This window comes from Sturnira hondurensis, unplaced genomic scaffold, assembly GCF_014824575.4.
Source record: "Sturnira hondurensis isolate 20B ecotype Veracruz unplaced genomic scaffold, ASM1482457v3 Scaffold0008992, whole genome shotgun sequence".
NCBI classification, from domain to species: Eukaryota; Metazoa; Chordata; class Mammalia; order Chiroptera; family Phyllostomidae; genus Sturnira; species Sturnira hondurensis.
Genome location: NW_028081623.1, coordinates 2,282,349 through 2,300,058, shown reverse-complemented (window position 1 = coordinate 2,300,058; position 17,710 = coordinate 2,282,349). Strand labels below are relative to the sequence as shown.

Sequence of the window (17,710 nt, the reverse complement as noted above, 5' to 3'; positions counted from 1 at the left end):
CTCATCAATCACCTACTAAAATCTCTGAAAAACAAGAAAAATTGCAGCCCTCATTAGCTTCCCACCCTATAGCAACATGAACACACAGTGAATTAGAAAGTTGAACAGGGATACAATGTAACTAGGATCAGTGTTATGACTGGGTCTGTTGCAAAACAAGGACTTATAATAATATAAAGAATCATACCTATAAACAAAGAAAGGTCATAGCTTAGTACCTTATACTTCTGTTTTAAAAAAGATCTTTGTTCAAAAGATCTAAAATTAACTACTCTTTGCTTAGCAACATTCTTTTACGCATCACCACTTTTTATGTGTTATCCCAAAATACATCCTCTCATTTTTTTTAAAGATTTTATTTATACCTAGAGGGGAAGGGAAGGAGAGAGGGAGAGAAACATCAATGTATAGTTGCCTCTCATGCATCCCCTGCTGGGAACTGGCCTGAAATCCAGGCATGTGCCCTGACTGGGAATCGAGCTGCAATCTTTTGGTTCGCAGGCCCGCACTCAATCCACTGAACTACACCAGCCAGGGCCTGCATCCTCTCATTTTATTCAGAAATATTTATTGTGTGAATTGACTGTTTCCCATGTACCCAGGGCTATGTTAACTAGTATGGGAAAATAATGGATGAAAATAATTATTTTCATATTATTCATATTTTCCATATTTTCATTATTTTATTATTCGTATTATTCATATTTTCAATTATTCCATCCATCCAAAAATAATTCAAAAATGGATGAAAGAGCCCTGGCTGGTGTAGCTCAGTGGATTGAGCATGGGCCTGTGAACCAAGGGGTTGCAGGTTTGAGTCCCGGTCCGGGCATATGCCTGGGTTGTGGGCTGGGTCCCCATTGAGGGGTGCATGAGAGGCAACCACGCACTAACGTTTCTCTCCCTCTCTCTCTCTTCCCCTTCCCCTCTGTCTAAAAATAAAATTTAAAAAAAAAGAATGACAGTCACGCCTGTTAAGAAATTTATGCTTATTAAAGTAAAATAATTTTTCATGAAAAGTATCTAAAATATGACAAAAGTATATGCATGGCAGTCAAGCCTCTAAAGCTAAAAGTTTTAAAAGAGATAAAGGTAAAAGAGACCAAGTGATCTTAATAAGCCAGAATAGATAGGGTAAATATAAAATGTCGTGCTTGAGCTGGGTAGAGTTCAGAAAGTGGAGGCAAGGGAGAAGGGCATTCCAAGCAGGAAGGAAGAAGGCTGGGAAGCAAGATGAGCTAAGTGCATCTGAGACAGTGAAGCATGTCCCTACATGTGTTTGCACATTGGTCAGCTGAGACGGAATGTTTCCATGGCCAGCTGTATTTCATACCTGATTTCCTTTACAGAACAGAGTAGGCTGCAGATCATACTTTCATTACACTACATGGGTTAAGTGTCTTTTTCTCCATAACTTGATGCAAATGAAGATGCTTTCTTCAGTAATTTGCAGAGGTGCCAAGACTCTTTTCACAGAAGATTCCGTGCTCAACCAAGTCCCAAGAACACATACCGAATTCACAAATGTTTGCTCTTCATAATGCTTTTCTCCCCACTGGGCTTGTTAGCTTACCTTCTTACCAACATTGATATCATGTTTATTTGGATGACTGGTTTATATCTAATCTAATTTTTCCTGCCAGTCAATTTTTGAAGTTAGTGGGACTTGAGGTTAAACAAACTCAAAATAAGATGGAAAACAGGACCAAATGCTACTTCATAGTAACTTGTGATAGAATAAACTTCCAATAAAGATGTCAGATGGATTAAAGTTATAACATGGAAATAGTAATGGGTCTTCTAATCTGTTATTTAATATTTTAAGTTTATTTTCTACAAATCTGAAAATGACTTTTATTCCATATGATTTGATATTTCATGGAAAATTAAATTTTGGAATGGTTTTTTATCTTCTATTAATGAGTTATTTTATCTGTATTATGCAGAGAAAAAAGATAAAGTTTCAAGTTTGACAATATAATTTGACCTTTACCAATAAGATGTTTCTCTTTTCCTCACAAGTAATACTTTATGTACCTTCAATACAGAGTACATTAGCACTCTGATGCTTTTATGTATTTATTTTATATCTAACTATCAAATATTCTGATAATATTTGTCACTTTTACTTACCTATTTCAAAATTTAATATATCCACCATAACTCACACACACTTGCAGTTAAATCACTTTGCAATGTGACTTTTTATATCAGAATTACAGTAGCACTATCATTTACTAAATTACCAAATGCTGGTGTTAGTGCATTCTTCAAGATTTGTGTGAATTATCCAAATTCCAGTGTAGATGCATTTGTAAGCAAAATGATCGCACTGGCCAATTTGGAGATGCTTTAGGCCTTCCTGGAAACTGCAGCCTGAGAAAAGGCCTAAAAGTCACACCAACAAGAGTCCGAAAGGCAACATGGCACTTATAAGTGTTTCCAAGTTTATATATTTAAACATTTTCTTATCCTACTTTTTCAGGAGAAACTGTAACCTCAGATGTTATGATAAATCCTCTTTTTTGTCTGATTTACCCAACTCAAGGTAGCTCCCCATGTTTTGTGTAAACCTGGAAAGAAAGCATATTGTAGCAGGAAGATAGGACAGATTAGAGGTGATAAAATCTGGGTACCTCTCCCAGACCAGCCTGGCCTTTCCTGTGTGGTCTTGGGCATGTCACTGACCCACCGAGGAATTGGTTTTCTATTTTTGCCATTCATTGGGAAGGTTCACTAGATCATTGTAAAGATTTCAGTCAGAATTTCTTCAATGTTTTTGTCATGAATACGTCCTGATGAATATTGTTTCATATGTGTATATGGATGTATAAAATGGAATAATTACACATCCCTAGCTTTCAATTCCAAATGCTTACTGTGATGAAAAGGTGTAAATTAAATAATCAGATTAACATTGATTGATAGGACCTGTGTCTACAAGTTTAAAACAGTCGGCACTTTCTTGTTCATGGTTGAGTGATAATTAGCAGGAGACATAGTTATCAACACTTAGCACATAGATGTGAAGACATTCACTGCTTGTACAGAACAGATGGACTATAGGTATTGAATCTTTTCATACCTTAAGTAGTATGACTTCCTATTATTTTCCAGATGGTTTAAGGTATATTTGCATGAGCCAAGTAGTAAGTTTCTAAGATGCAAAATTACTTCAATAAGGAAGCTTTTCAAAAAGTTGTTTTTAAAGAAGACAAAATTTTTAGAGCTTTTTTAGTAGTAGAATCTAAAGAAATACCGAAGATGTATTCAGTAAAACAACACTGCATCAAAAACCATGTGGAAAGGAACTGTCCATAGACACATTGTTTGGGCTGGGGCTGGAATTGCAGGGGCGGGGAAAGAAAAACATTTCAAATTCTCTCTTGATCTTAAACGTAAGTTTGTGGCCTATCAAGTGGAGCTACCAACCCATAATAGCAGCCTCCTAGCATGTACCATGCCGCTATTTAAGTAGAAAGTCACTTCCTAGGTGAGACTGTCCTATACAGCACACCAAAGCGATATACAGATGCCCTTCATCCAGAATTTGGCCTGCACTGTTTTAATTTTTACACTTTCAAGCTTTGGGGTATGATTTATCAGGTTCTTTTTTTTTACCGGTTAATGCAACTAGCATTATTGGACCACTTATTTTTTAAAGCAAAAGAGTATCTGCTTACATAGCTAGAAAAAGTAGAGTTGGTGTTTTAGCAACATGTTAGAATTCAATACCAATATGCTTTAATTTACCTTTTCTACGTTGAGATTCAGCCTTCTTCCCATTCTCTAAGATACATCCTCTATTTATCCAGCCACTCAACCATCAATTCATTCATCTTTCTGTAGCTATAGATTTCACCTCTTCCTCCCAAATGTTTTGAGATTTTAAGTTAATTCATTTGAGGCTCAGGTAGACAAGAGAGTCTAGAATGCATCTGTGGATAATGTATGGTTGGTGGTTTTACTTGCTCCTAAAACTCCATCTCATCCTTCAACATTTCATACCGGTTGTACTCCTGTTGTTGGGTCTACATAAATCAAAAGACATGATCCCATCTTCTTTAAAAATGTAATAAGCACAAAACAAATGTATTGCAAAATATAGGCTCATTATTTCCTCACTTTGTTCTGTCATTAGTGCACTATCATATTTACAATATAAACCTGCCTGCTTTCTCATCAAAATGTTATCACTGTGGAAATTTTGTTTCTACATGGTCATAGCTGGCTGCCCTTTTTTAGAAGCTGAATATGCTCAGAAGGACCTAGTCACAAAAATATTGAATGAAAATAGCTGTGAACATGCATTCCTTCCCACTGTGGTCCTGTCTAAGGTGCCAAGATGCTGGTATACAGCCACAGTGGAAGAGTGACCAGGGTATTGAGGTGTTCTATCTTGGCAAAGCACTACTCGGCACCAACTACAACTTCACATGCCATCTCTGCTTTCAGCATGCCTGGTATCAATTTGCTTGCTCTTCTGCATCTGGTACAGGTAAAGCTGAGATAAACTTAGAGACCATAAATTTCCTTAATACCTTGAATTTTATAAAAATCAATACAGATTTGAACTTATGTTTGATTCTGAAGATTTCTGTCATAATTTTCAAGCACCTCAGAAGTTGTCATATTATCTGTGATAGCTAGAAGTATAAATTGCTTTCTTTCCTTTCCAGGAAATGCTTCCAGACAGCACACTTTTATTTGGAGGACAGTACTTCTCCTCGAGTAATATCCACACCTTCATCCCCTATTTTCCCAATTTCAGGTAATAGCTTAATGTGTGACCATGAGTATCTGGCAGATGTTGAATGAGAAGCAAAATGTTGGAAGGTTTGTCCATATTGGAGTACTTTGCAAATGGCTATAATATACTTCAGTAAATATTTGTGTTGCCCAAAATATGTATTACTGCATGTATTGGCCCCTACATGTATAAGTTGTTCTCAGAAATTTTGAACATTCTTAACCATACACATGATGTGGAAAATAATTTATAATTTTCAGATGTAATATGTCAAAGAACAAGCATTTATGGCAATAACCTATTAGGAATGATGCTGAAAAAGAATGATGCTGAGTTTTGGTCATTTCAGCTACTTTAATGGAAACTTAAATAACAAAAAGACTAAATCAATGCAGTAGTGTGGGTAGGACAAGATTACAAAAATCAGGATAAAGTGTTGGTCCCATCTGACCATTTGAGTTTATGTGAGAAGAAGTTTCTTAAATATATTAAGGAAACATCAACTATTTAATATCTGAACTAGCCTGGTTAACAATATGCAAGAATTAGCCAGTGTCATTTTGATTAAGACACCCAGCAACCCTAGAGTTCAGTTCACACTAAATTCATAGACACTTATATAATTAACATTGTATAATATTCCAGAATGAAGGTGGTAACAAAAAAGTAGTTAGAAATGAGGGCCCTATGAAAGAAGCATGGATAGAGGGTGAGATCAGGACACGGACAGTCACCAAATCAAGGAAATCAAAAGGAAAAACTCATCCAAATGGTCATTTTACAGGAGCTTTTATAAATGTTCTGGCACTACATATATTATTGCTAAAGACCCAAGTTTTACCTGAAAGTATCTTCTGAAATTTCATGATTTAAAGAATAGAAGAGGGAGAGTTCTAGCCAAGATGGAGGTGTAGGTAGAAACTCATGGCTTCCTTGCACAACCAAAAGAAGGATAACAACCAATCTAAAATCAATAAAGAATCACAAGTGCCAGAAATCAAACTGCATGGAACTCCAACATCCAAGAAATTAAAGAAACAATCAACCAGACCAACCAGATCGGTAAGACGGGTGGACAGAGAGAACCACAAGGCAGTGGTCCATGTGGGTGGGGCTGGCTGAACAGGAAACTGAGACTCAGAGCTTACTGTGGACTACAGCAGGGGTTACCAAAGTGGGAGAAACTCCCAGTCTCACAGGAGAGTTTGTTGGAAAGTGAGGCTAGGGCAGAGCAGGTGAGCTGCATTGTTTCCTCTCTGGCACCTCTGCCATAGGCAGCACAGCAGCACAGCAAAGAGGGTTGTCCTCCCCTGGTGAATACCTAAGGCCCCACCCCCTTACAACTTAGCTGGTGCGCCCAGACAAATAAATATGGCCCACATGAAAGAAAAGATCAAAACCTCAGAAAGAAATAAGCAATGAGGAGATAGCCAACCTATCTGATGGAGGATTTAAAGCCCTGGTAATCAAAATGCTGACAGAACTGATTGAGCTTGGTAGAAAAATGAAAGAAACAAATGAAGGATACCCAAAGTGAAATAAAGTAAAATATTCAGGGAACCAATAGTGACAAGGAAGGAAACCAGGACTCAAATCAATGATTTGGAACAAAAGGAAAAAATAAACATCCAACTGGAACAAAATGAATAATCAAAAAGGTGAAGAGAGTCTTACAAACCTCTGGGACAATCTGAAGTGTTTTGATATCCAAATTATAAGTGTTCCAGAAGGAGAAGAAAAACAGCAAAAAATTGAAAACTTATTTGAACAAATAATAAAGGAGAATTTCCCCAATCTGGTGAAGGAAATAGGCTTCCAGGAAGTCCAGGAAGCCCAGAGAGTCCCAAAGAAGTTGGACCCAAAGAGGAACACACCAAGGCACATTGTCATTAAGTTACCCAAGATTAAAGAGAAAAAGAGAACCCTAGAAGAAACAACAAGAAAGAAGAGAGTTACCTACAAAGGAGTGTCTATAAGACCATCAGCAGATTTCTCGAAAGAGGCAAGAAGGAGCTGGAAAGAAGTCATGAAAGGCAAGGACCTACATCCAAGATTACTCTACCCAGCAAAGTTTTCATAATTTAGAATGGAAAGGCAGATAGAGTGCTTCCCAGATAAGGTCAAGTTCAAGGAGTTCATCATCACCAAGCCCTTATTGTATGAAATGTGAAAGTGACTTATCTAAGTAAAAGAAGGTAAAAAATATGAACAGTAAAATGACAACAAACTCACAACTATCAACAAATGAACCTAAAAGAAAAAAATGAAAACAAAAACTAAGCAAATAACTAGAACAGGAACTGAATCAGAGAAATGGACATCACACAGAGGGATTTCAGTGGGGAGGGGGAAGGGAGGAATGGAAGGGAAGGTACGAAGAAGAAGAAGAAGCATAATTAGTAGGCATAAAATAGATGGGGAGAGATAAAAATGGTATAGGAAACAGAGGACTCAAAGAACTTATATGTACAACCCGTGGACATGAACTAAATGGGGGATGCTGGAGGGCTGGGGGACGCAGCAGAAGGGGCATAAAGGGGGAAAATTTGGGAAAACTGTAACAGCATGATCAATAAAAATACTTTTAAAAATAGAAGAAAAGAGGAGAAAACTATTTTCTTTGAAATTTTCAGTAGACATAGGTATCAAAAATGTTTGGCTTTTTCATTTTCATCAACCTATGTTAATTGCTACTGCCTTACTTCTATATTAAACTTCTGTGTATTTATTTTAGTACAACACAATTTCTCATTAACATATTAGGAATTTTGAGATTGACAGCTCTGTTATCTATTGCATTTTGAGTCCCTTCACTTTCAAACATACCTCTTCTACCCCAACAGCATTGGTGTGCAAAATAACCACAGTATTATCCAAAATCTAGGTAATTACTAGCGATATACAAAGTGATCTACAATCAATTCCTTGTTCAGGAAACCCAAAATCCCTGTTCTGCTTCTCAGAGTAGTGATCAAGGGTGTCTCCTCTTTTCACCTGCAGATCTCAAAAGTGCACTCCTGATCCCCAAAATGTACATATTTTCACATCAAGTCAGAGGATAAAAAGACACGTGGGTCTTACTCACCTGCAGACCAATTCATTAAAGAAATTACCAAAATAACCCATGATAAAAAGTAGTCAATTTGCTTGTGCAGAGAGGTTGTCTGTACAGGATATCAATGGATAGAAGGAGCTATAGTAGAAGAACCAATGATTTTGACTTGACAAATTATTTCTGGATTCTTATCTATTTTATAAATAGGTAAGAACAGCTACATTCAGGCAAGATTCTTCTGTGGTGTGAAGGTGAAATTACTTCTTTGTCTAGTGTCTCTTAAGCTTAACTGGCTAATTCAAGTTTAGTATTCAGGTACAGACATCTACGAGAGAGAACAGATGGATTCTATTTTTTTAAATCAAGTAATTCTTGGTAACTGATGCTTAAAATATTAAATGGCTTAGATGCTGAACATCTGTTGATGTAAATAACTGTTTCTAGTGGAATGTGTTTGATGTTTCCTTGTCAGAGAAATCACTTGTGAAATTGCATACTGTGAACTAGTAATATGTTTAATTTGAGAAATTCTTTCCAAGAATAAAAATACAGCCTGTTGAAATAACTTGTCCTCTTCACAATTAATTAACAGATCGGATGACTTTGTTTATGTAGCATATTTTCAAGTTAAAGCTCTTGAAATATTCAAGATTCAAAGTCCCACACATTTTGGACAGCATTTTCAGTGAAAAGTCTGCTTATAAATGTTCTCTATTATTTATAAAGTTAGGGGAAAATGTGTTCAACTATAAAATCAGACTATTTAACAGTAAGACATTAGCTATACAATTTTATGAAACTGAAACTGCACTGTGTATCATGTTAGTCTATGGTAAATTTGATAGCATTTATTTTTGCATTTTCCCTAGAATGTACATGTAACTCCCACTCATGTTAGAGAGAGTTACCAATGAAGAGATGAAGTTTTCTGATAAGAAGTGAAACTTTGGTGACATTTATAATTTAACATTGAGAATTAACTGTTTTCTCTTTACAATAGAAACAGGACAGCGATTCTTGGTCAAAATAGAATTTTAAATTGCAGGTTATGATTGATAGTAAAAAAATTAGAAATTTGGATTATAAAAATAATTAAACTTTGAGGTTGCTTTAGAAGAAGGAACCTAATAAATCTTTATAAATCAGAAGCACATTCACTAATGTTGAATTATCCTTTCCAAACTCATTTTTTATTCACTTAGATGATGTTGGAGCAATTCCAATAAAGCACTTTCCAAAGCATGTTGCAGACTTACATGCAAGTAGTGGTTTTACTGAAGAATTTGAGGTATGATTTTACTGTATTTATTTTAAGTAATATAGAAAATAGTAAACTTGAAAGATTCAGCAGTAGACTATTTCTTGACATAATTACATTGAAGCCGTTTTCATTTCTCATGAGAATATTAGTTCCATAACCATTATGTCTTTAGGAAATGTGCGATGGTTATCATATTATTTAAAAAATTGGTCTTCCATTTAAAAAAGCCATGTTGTACTAGTAGAAAAACTTAAAAACATTGTTACTGCTCCATAAAATACAATCTCTAGCATTCTTTTAAAAAATAATCTGCATTAGTAACACTGATTCCTTTTAATTTTCTAAATATAATTTACAGTAAACTACAAAGTGTTATGCTTTTCAAAGTATATATAAACTCAGTTACAAATATTGTACCAGTATAAACACAGAAACATTTATTATACAGGTGTAATAAATATTACACAAAGTAAAATCCCATCTTCTTCTCAAGAAAATATACAGTTCTAAAAAAACATTTAAACTTTACATTCTGTGAAAATTTTTCTAGTAATATCCCTTAAAATTCTCTTATGCAGGACAGACAAATATTTCCATTGACCTATCAGTTTAGCAGATTTTTCAAAATAAGGTAATTTATTATACTAGGTGATTCTACATTCAACCCTAATCCAGTTCTGGAAGTTGTTTTTATTCTTATTCATATTACCAGTGAAATCCACTTTCACAACATGAATTAACAGGTCGTAAGTAGCAGGGCTGGGATTCAAACCTAGGTCTGTGATCGTAAAGCTCATGTCCTTTTTAATCCAGAAAGCTAGGGCTCTCCAGCCCACATCCTCCAACCCTCCCCCTCTAAGAAGTATCAGATTGCCTTTCTGTCTTCCCCACCTGAGTCCCCAAATGCTCTTGGACCCCCTCGTTCAAGCACTTTGGGCTCTGGTCCTGATCAGAGGGTGTTCCGCTCTTTCCATTGCACCCAGGGACTGCTCCCCAAGAGTCACCTCAACCAGGTATGTTTAGGGAAGGAAGATGCTATAGATTAGAAAGCTTTTAGAAGTCACAAGAAATAGAACTGGAATGTGGTATGGTTTTATCAAATTTAAAATAGTTAATTCATTTAATCTTAAAAGAGACCTCAATCATAGCTACATTGAACAAGAAAGCAATGTGAGATAATGACTAAATCAAGTAGAATAATAGTAAGAATTACATACTTAAAACATCAAATTAATTTTTCTTACCTCAGGAGAAGTTACTGAGTGGAATGATGTTAATTCATAAAGCCTATCAGGTTCGCATCAAACAAAATCATAATTGAGAGAGGGAGAATGTGTCAAGGATAGGTCTAATTTCCAAAATATTAAAACCCATTAAAAAATAGACAATTTATAGTAAAGTTACTGATAGCCTCTGTGCAAAAACAGATTTATAGCTTTCACAACTATAAAATCTTTTTGAATATTATCAAGCTATTGTAATAATAAGATTAATAAAATAAGGTCAAAACATGTTTTCTTAGTTCCATTGCTTTTAACTCACAATCTCAGTCAAGAAAAGTTTTCATTAACTTAATAATTATCTTAATAACTAATAATGCTACACCTTAAATGGTTCATATATTAAATAGTGTTTAAATCTAGAATCAGATGACTTGCTGCAAAACAAAAATCCTCAAAAGATTATTTGGAAATAGGCTGAGCCATTTTTTGATGAATCAGGTTCATATTTGGGTTATATACTTTCTTAAGAATTATAAGGTTTCATGTTATTATTTTAATATTAAATAACTGTTAATTCCAAATTAATATACCTAACAAACATCTCTAAAAAGGATTTTAGTTCACATTGAAAGATAATTGCCAGAAGTAATTTTTCTATACCCAATAAAGTATAAATTAAAAAGAGGTATACTAATTAAATATATAGAAAGTAATGCATCTGAATTTTTATTCAAAATAAACTCGAATGTATGATTTAAAAGTTTTTGGAGATTTTTAACATTTTGGCAGCCCTAAATCTGTTACAAACCACCTAATAGGAAGCAGTTTATTCCTTAAAATTACTCAAAATAAACAAAAATATGTATCAATGATTCAGAGTTTTAAATAGTGCTACAGTGATCAAATTATATTATATTTAGATATTAGCAAATCTAATATGATAAAGTGTGCTATCAAATATATGGTTTTTCTCATGTGCATTTTTAAAATTTCATCATATTATTATCCCCATGTCCTTTTTTAAAATGTTAACTTTTGCATAATTTTAAAGTTCCAAAATTATTTGAATTTTTGATTTGCATGCATCTGTTTGAGACATTCTGTTTTGTTAGTATTGACAAGTGTATTTATTGCATGATCATAGTTTTCCATTGTAAACCTAATATGAACACTTTTTTTTCTCATTTGTCGTGTGCTGTGGAATTTGATTTCTTTACTTTTTTGGCATTCATTCCCTCATTAGACACTGAAAGAGTTTTACCAGGTAAGGCATTATTTCACTGCATTTTCTTTTAGCCAAGAAATAGTTGTAACATGTAAAATTTTGTGGATAGACTATTTTGTTTGTTTTGTCTTCATTATATTTTAAGGCACTTTAATTAAAAAGATATGTATTAAAATGTTATATGTACAATTTCTTTACAGGAAGTGCAGAGCTGTACTGCTGACTTAGGTATTACAGCAGACAGCTCCAATCACCCAGACAATAAGCACAAGAACCGATATATAAATATCGTTGCCTGTAAGTATGTCCTTAACTCAGCCCCGACTTTGTTATCATTGTCTGTGCCTTTCAACATTCTCCTGAAGTCTTCTGAGAGCAGAGTCACTGTAGCTGTGTCAGGACCTTTGTGCCAGGGAATAAAATTTGTGTTAGATAACACATCACATATGTCACTCCAATTTAAATACATTCCAAAATTAATGACACCTGTTTCTTTTAAATTAAACAAACTAAATAATTTTAATTCACCCCTTTCTTCAAGCCTCATGAACTTGAAATTTTTGTGTGCATGTATGTCTTCTTTTTCTTTTCTTTTATTTTTGTATTGTTGTTCAATTACTGTTGTCCCAATTTTTCCCTGTTGCTCTCCTCTGCTCTGCCCAAACCCTGCTAACCCAGTCAGTTCCCACCCTGTTGTCCATTATCATGGGTCCTTTATACGTGTTCCTTGTCTAGACCCTTCCCCTTCTTTCCCCATTATTTCTCTTCCCCCTCCCCTCTGGTCACTGTCAGTTTGTTCCTTATTTCCATGTCTTTGGTTATATTTTGCTCATTTGTTTGTTTTGTTCATGAGGTCCACTTATAGTGAGATTATTTGGTATTTGTATTTCGCCACCTGGTTTATATCACTTAGCATAATACTCTCTAGTTTCATCCATGCTATTGCAAAGGGTAGGTTTCTTTCTCCTGTGTAGTATTCCACTGTGTAAATGTACCACAGCTTTTTGATCCAGTCACCCCCTGATGGGCAGTTAGGCTATTTGCAGCACTTGGCTATTATAAATAACACTGCTATGAACATTGAGGTGCATAGGTTCTTTTGGATTGGTGTTTCAGGTTTCTAAGAGTAATAATCCCAGCATTATTGAACACTAGATCAAAAGGCAGTTCCATTTTTTAGCTATTTGAGGAAATTCCACACTGTTTTCTACAATGGCTGCACCAGTCTGCATTCCCACCAACAATGGAGCAGGGTTCCCTTTTCTCCACATCCTCGGCAGCACTTGTTGTTTGTTAGTCTTTAATGATGTCCATTCTAACTAGTGTAAAGTGGTATCTCATTGTGGTTTTAATGGGCATCTTTCTGATGGCTAGTGATATTGAGCATTCTTTCATATATCTATGGGTCCTCTATGTCCGCCTTGGAGAAATGTCTGTTCAGGTCCTTTGCCCATTTTTAAATTGGATTGTTTATCTTCCCAGTGTTAAGTCATGAGTTCTTTATATATTTTGGAGATTGAACCCTTGTCTGAAGCATGATTGGCAAATATGTTTTTCACTATAGTTCTTATGGTTTCTGTCCTTATTTATATTCTATGGTCCTATTTGCACTTGAGATCTACTTACTGTTATGTGAATTTATTAGCCAAGTTATATAGTTTTAAACTTTATTTTTTCCTTCCACCCTTTCCTCCCTCTCTTGTCTTTCTTCCTGGGGTCCTAAAAGGGTTAGTTGGATTCCTTTTTTTCCTTTGTTTTCATAGCAGTTTCTCTTTTTCTTCTCAATGAATTGTTATCTGGCTCTTTTCCTTGATGCAAGTTTATGTGTTTTTTTCCTAGGAAATTAGTATCTTTTGCCCTAGGTGGTGTGGCTCAGTGGATTGAGCACCAGCCTGTGAACCAAAGGGTCCCTGGTTTGATTCCTAGTCAGGGCACATGCCTGGGTTGCAGGCCAGGTCCTCAGTGTGAAGCTCAAGAGAGGCAACCACACATTGATGTTTTTCTCCCTCCTTTCCCCTCTGTGTAAAAATTTTAAAAAATCTTTTAAAAGTTATTTTTTTAATTGAAGTGTAATTGACATACTTCATATTAGTTTCATGTGTACAACATAACTCAACAATTGCATACAGCATCTCTTGTTTACATCTCTTTCCTCTTATTTTCATTTAATATAGCCTACCCTCCATCTCTTACAGTTCATCTTCACTTCCCCTTCCTGAAACTTCTACTTACATTCCTTTTTATGCATTCCATGAGCTTCCCTAGATTCATGTAAGCATGGTATTACCAGCTTGGTTATTGAAATGCTGGTTTCATTCTAGTTTCTGGAAGCCAATGAAGCTGCACTCTCCTCCCTTTTATTAGCACATTTTCTAGTTTGCTTAGGTGCTGCCTTCTCCACAGGGCTTACATCAACTTTTATTTTTTAGTAGAAGGGTCCACTTCATGTTTGTTTTCCTCAACTGAAGCAACCACCCTGGCTGCACATAAAAACTCAGCTGCTTCTTGGAGAGGGTGCAGTTGTTAAACTACAAGCTGAATAGGAAATACACACAGGAAACTAAGAAGAGGGTGGAGATGATCATTTGTTGAACACAATTATGTGCCTGGCACTGTAAGCAAATTATTTTGTTTATTTCCTGAAACAATCTGGCAAGATAGGTGATAACAGTCCAACTTTAGAGATGAAGAAAAACAGAAAAATTACCCAGTGACATCCATCAAAATATCCTAGAATCAAAATAGAATATTAGGCAAGCCTGGCCTTATACCCCTTGTTCCATTGCCATATGTAGTTTCTGCATATATCCCTGCACCTTTGTGAGCTGCTATTGCCACAGAAGCATTTATATCCCTGCGTATCTCTTTACCTTGTCATGGTTTGGTCTGTACTCACTTCTTCATCCTTGAAAAGAACAAAGAGTCCTTCCTGTGAAACCACCAAGTTTCCTTCCTGTAACACTCTCCTTTTTCATTCTGTAGTTCCTCCAAATAATTACAGTTTTTCCATAGAACTGAAGTTAATCCCAAACTCCTCATTTCAACATATTTGAATTACCACATTATATAGTGTGTAAGTTATCAGTTTTCATTCCCTATACTGACAGGGCAGGATCCAAGTCTGTTGTTGGGCAACCTTTCTCTTGTCCACCTTTGATGTAGTTTCTCTTTGAGCTTCTTCCCTTGAAAGAGCCATTTGCTGTAGCCATTCACAGAAACTTCCTAGGTCTTTTCTGCTTCCTTAGCTCCATCAGCTTCATCTTCAGAGCATATATTTTGCCACCCCTCCTCAGCTCTCTGAGATCCCCATCACTCTTCTCTCCTGCCTGTGCTCTCTCCAGTGCACAGCCCCAGTATCCACCTTTAGATACCCAGCTAAGATGCCAAGTTCAGGTTAATCTCAATGACATGTTTATTATCATCCCAAACCAATGCAGGTTCGTCCTTCATGTCTCCCACTACTTTTCATCTCTCTCTTGACACCTGAGCATTCTTTTCTGTGTATATGTCCATCCTCAGCTTCTATGCTAGAAAACCTCTTGAAGGCAGAAGCTCTTGTTATTTTATCTTTATCTTTGTTACCTCTGTACCCCCAAAGCCTACTAAAATAAATTATATATGTACTGGTTCTAATTATACTTGATAAATTATTATGTATATATAAAGGAACTTTATGCTGAAAAGTAGTTGGTACTAAAATGAAATATTTTCTTTTTTATTACAGATGACCATAGTAGAGTTAAACTTGCACAACTAGCTGAAAAAGATGGCAAACTGACTGATTACATCAATGCCAATTATGTTGATGTAAGCATGTTTTAACTAAAATATTATGGAAATTATATTAGAATGAGAATTTGTTATAGCACCATGTCAAACATATATTAGTATTTAATACATGTTATATTTGGTACATAATCATCAGTGGTGAGAGATCCCATAACTAAAGGATTTCTGATTGAACAATAGCCAATCTCATGTATTTGGCGTATCTTCTAGATGAGAGAGGAATTCATGCTGGGAATGTATCTTCAAGGTAGCATAGATAGATAGATAGATAGATAGAGAGGTGATAGATAGATAGTTAGGTAGGTAAATAGATAGATAGATAGGCAAGTAGGTAGATAGATGATAGATATAAATATAGATATATTTAGAGAGGTTCAGAACCTCTTCAATGAGGGACCATACCACTGCTTATTTTGATTGTCCTAGACCCCTGACACAATGCTGTGTCTATAGCAGATGATCAATAAATCCTGACTGAAAAATTTTCAAGGTGATACTGGCTAAAAGTGATGACTACTAGACCAGTTATCAGCCTTTATAATCTTGAGTATCCCTCAGGATACCCAGCTTTGCAGAATGTTTTAGAACTCTCCAGGGGAAACAGACCACTCTTTTTTTCATATGGTCAATTGAATATTAGTAAAACTTTTATTTTCCTGACAGTGACCTCTCAATCTTGCTTCCTTCAGTTTTATTCTTTGTGGAATGCTGATTTCAAAGAAGTGAGCGCCAAACATAAGTATACAGTGGGTTTCTTGTAGGCAACCACTTCATGCTGCCAGAGAAGGCAATATGTATGTCATACTGAAAATGGGCTGGGGAGTCAGAACTGGCTTTGAATTCCAGCTCTGCCACTGGCTAGATGTGGGGCCTTGGACAGCCACCTGACTCCTCTGAATGGAAGTTTCCTTATCTCCAAATCAGGATGATGCTTCCATTTTGCATATACCTTATGGATTAGGGACAATGCTTGTAAGGCATCTTGGCCAGCAATGGATGCCAGGGAAAGGATAGCAATTAATCATTAGTCTTCCTCAGTTCTACCAAGAAGAGAGCAAGGAGACAAATCCAGAGGTTTCCTAACTGTTGTAGACAATTGAGCCCCAATGCCTGAAGCATGTTTCAAAGCAGAACAGTTAGGGACAGGATATTGAGCATGGTACAAAGACTTAGATGAAATGTCCATATGCTGAAGGTGCAAAGAATTGTGCACCCTTTTTTCTACAAAAACCTGTAGTTAAAGAAGAGTTGCTGTATTTGTTAGTATTATCCAGTCTCTCCAGCTTTGCAAGTTTATTTTTATTGTTTTATAGAAAAAATGTACAATTTTAAAAACCTAAATTGTAGATGGTCAAAATGGCATACAAATTAGTAAGAAATGTTTGTCCATTTGTTTTTTCAGGGTTACAACAGACCAAAAGCTTACATTGCTGCCCAAGGCCCACTGAAATCCACAGCTGAAGACTTTTGGAGAATGATATGGGAGCATAATGTGGAAGTCATCGTCATGATAACAAACCTCGTGGAGAAAGGAAGGGTGTGTGTGTAGTCTATTATGACATCCCCAAAGTAATGACCAGAGGTGCTTTAAATTGCTTTTAATAGAGTCAGCATTAGGAAGCAGCAAAAGTTATGAGAGTTCATCAGGATTGCTTTCTAATAAGTATGAGAACTAAAGAAAAAGTGTTAACATTACAAGTCAAAAAATTTCACTATAAATCAAGTTATCTGCTATTGAAACGCATTCTTCATACTGCAAGAAAAGTCAACAGGGCTCATTGCAAAGCAATGTAGAGTCAGTGTGATTTTCATTCTGAAGAGCTGTCTTCCAGTGCTGGCTCCATAGACTCAGAGCACCTGACCACACTTTCTGTGTCTAAAAGGGAGCTGGACCAGATCATTTCCAGTCGCTTTCAGTTCTGTGATTCTGTCCCTGGTCTCATCTATAGCCAATCTGCAATTACTTAGAAAGGAAATAAATATTTGGAACAGTGAGTGAGACCATTCCTGTCACATTCTTAGACCTTCACAAATTTCAGGGACTATTCTACATAAAGCTTTTGGACATGGAAATAGCATCTTTACTTTCCCCTTTGCAGAGAAAATGTGACCAATATTGGCCTGCTGATGGTAGTGAAGAGTATGGAAACTTTCTGGTCACTCAGAAGAGTGTTCAAATACTTGCTTATTATACTGTGAGGAATTTTACTGTAAGGAATACAAAGATAAAAAAGGTAAGTCCACAAATAATAGACATACTCATTTGAATAACACATCTGGTCCATCTTCAAGTAAGTGGATTGTATAACCAAGATAAGGTAAAAGTGTTTAATTAAGGCATTAAGAGTTCTTATCATAGCCACACCTCAACCCCACAGGTTCCTTCCAAGTCTCTAACTGCCAGCCA

At 35.8% G+C, this 17,710-nt stretch overlaps 1 protein-coding gene across 2 annotated transcripts in view; it reads left to right on the top strand.

Annotated features, from left to right (window-relative positions):
* PTPRZ1 (protein tyrosine phosphatase receptor type Z1) overlaps window positions 1-17,710 on the top strand; it is a 192,033-nt gene that overhangs the window by 153,556 nt on the left and 20,767 nt on the right. Inside the window, exons 14-20 of one of the 2 annotated variants that reach the window (XM_037056515.1) lie at window positions 4,680-4,771; window positions 9,008-9,093; window positions 11,533-11,553; window positions 11,715-11,811; window positions 15,239-15,321; window positions 16,706-16,840; window positions 17,403-17,537. In XM_037056515.1, coding sequence (XP_036912410.1) covers window positions 4,680-4,771; window positions 9,008-9,093; window positions 11,533-11,553; window positions 11,715-11,811; window positions 15,239-15,321; window positions 16,706-16,840; window positions 17,403-17,537 — 649 coding nt within the window. The remainder of the gene's footprint in view (window positions 1-4,679; window positions 4,772-9,007; window positions 9,094-11,532; window positions 11,554-11,714; window positions 11,812-15,238; window positions 15,322-16,705; window positions 16,841-17,402; window positions 17,538-17,710) is intronic. The other variant, XM_037056516.1, reaches the window with a different exon arrangement.